General features: G+C 46.1%; 1 protein-coding gene across 1 annotated transcript in view; it reads right to left on the reverse strand.

Annotated features, from left to right (window-relative positions):
- LOC101854777 (CD109 antigen) overlaps positions 1-1,180 on the reverse strand; it is a gene marked incomplete at its 5' end in the record, with an annotated part of 48,268 nt that overhangs the window by 8,798 nt on the left and 38,290 nt on the right. Inside the window, 2 exon segments of the mRNA XM_013091449.2 lie at positions 139-216; positions 1,008-1,143. Of these exon segments, the coding sequence (XP_012946903.1) occupies positions 139-216; positions 1,008-1,143 (214 nt within the window).

A 1,180-nucleotide genomic window follows, 5' to 3' on the forward strand; every position in this document is an offset into this window, starting at 1 on the left:
CCCCTTTTTATCACTCCCGCCCCTCTCCCTCACGCTCCCTGCACCATGTCTCTTCTTCCTTCTCCCCCCTCTCTCTCTTTCTCGCTCTCTCTCTCCCTCTCTCGCTCCCCCCCTCTCTCTCTCTTTCTCCTTTATTACCTGCTTGCCAACCACATCACTGTTTTGCTGTAGAGCCAGAAGCACAGTGGCAGTCAGCGCTGGTCCACCTTCGTTGCCCTGTGGGGGGAAAAAGGGAACACGTGAGAGGGGAAGTCTTTAGTTTTGGTTTCAGCGAGAGTTTTTCGGCACTTGCAATACAGTTAGGTCATAATATTATGAGTGTTACTAGATAGAAACAAACAAAATTAATAAAAGAAGGAGGAGAGATATAAACGATAGATGTTTGACAGGACACCGCACTGGAGCACCCGCCAACTACCCGCAAGTGGAAGTCTACAGTACAGCCTGATTGCTCCTTACCGACACACGCAATACGATAAGATAAGATAAAATAAGGTAAGATAAGATAAGTCTTTATTCAATCTTTGTTGGGAGAAATTGACAGGGGCCTTTCACCAGCTTCTGCGGGACAATAGACTGTAATATAGTCCAATATTTAAATATAATATATACGGCACCATATCAACACATGGCCTTCTCCCTCGCTCACTCATACATCCACTCGTTACACTTACACATAATATGGCAAAAATATCGACAAACACATGGCATACACAAGTAATGATTCATGAGAACGTGCTGTCTTCATCATCATCATCAAGTGCCAGATCTGCAACAGACATCGGCGATCACGGTTCTCCATTCATTCCTTTGCTCGTATGCTTTCCAAAAAAACATTAACCTTATCTTTAATCGTCAGCAATCTATTTTGTCTCTCCAAGTAGGTCAAACTGGGTCTACCTCTGCCTCAGGGGGCGAAAATTACAACGCTTTTATTGTTAATGATTGGACTATCCCTAATCCTAACAGCATCTTAACCTTACCCGAAACACCCACATTGACCCTACCTGTACATTCCTGTCCAGCACTTGTCCGAACTCAGAGAACGAGCCGTCTCGGCTCTGTCTGTCCAATAGCCAGTCCACTGCCCGCTTCAGCACCTGGTCGTCCACGTAGATGGTGTTCTTGGCCTCACTGAACGTTCTGGGACCAGTGCTGTCAGCCTGAGGGAGTTGGTTGG

This window comes from Aplysia californica, unplaced genomic scaffold (genome assembly GCF_000002075.1).
Source record: "Aplysia californica isolate F4 #8 unplaced genomic scaffold, AplCal3.0 scaffold00036, whole genome shotgun sequence".
NCBI lineage: Eukaryota > Metazoa > Mollusca > Gastropoda > Aplysiida > Aplysiidae > Aplysia > Aplysia californica.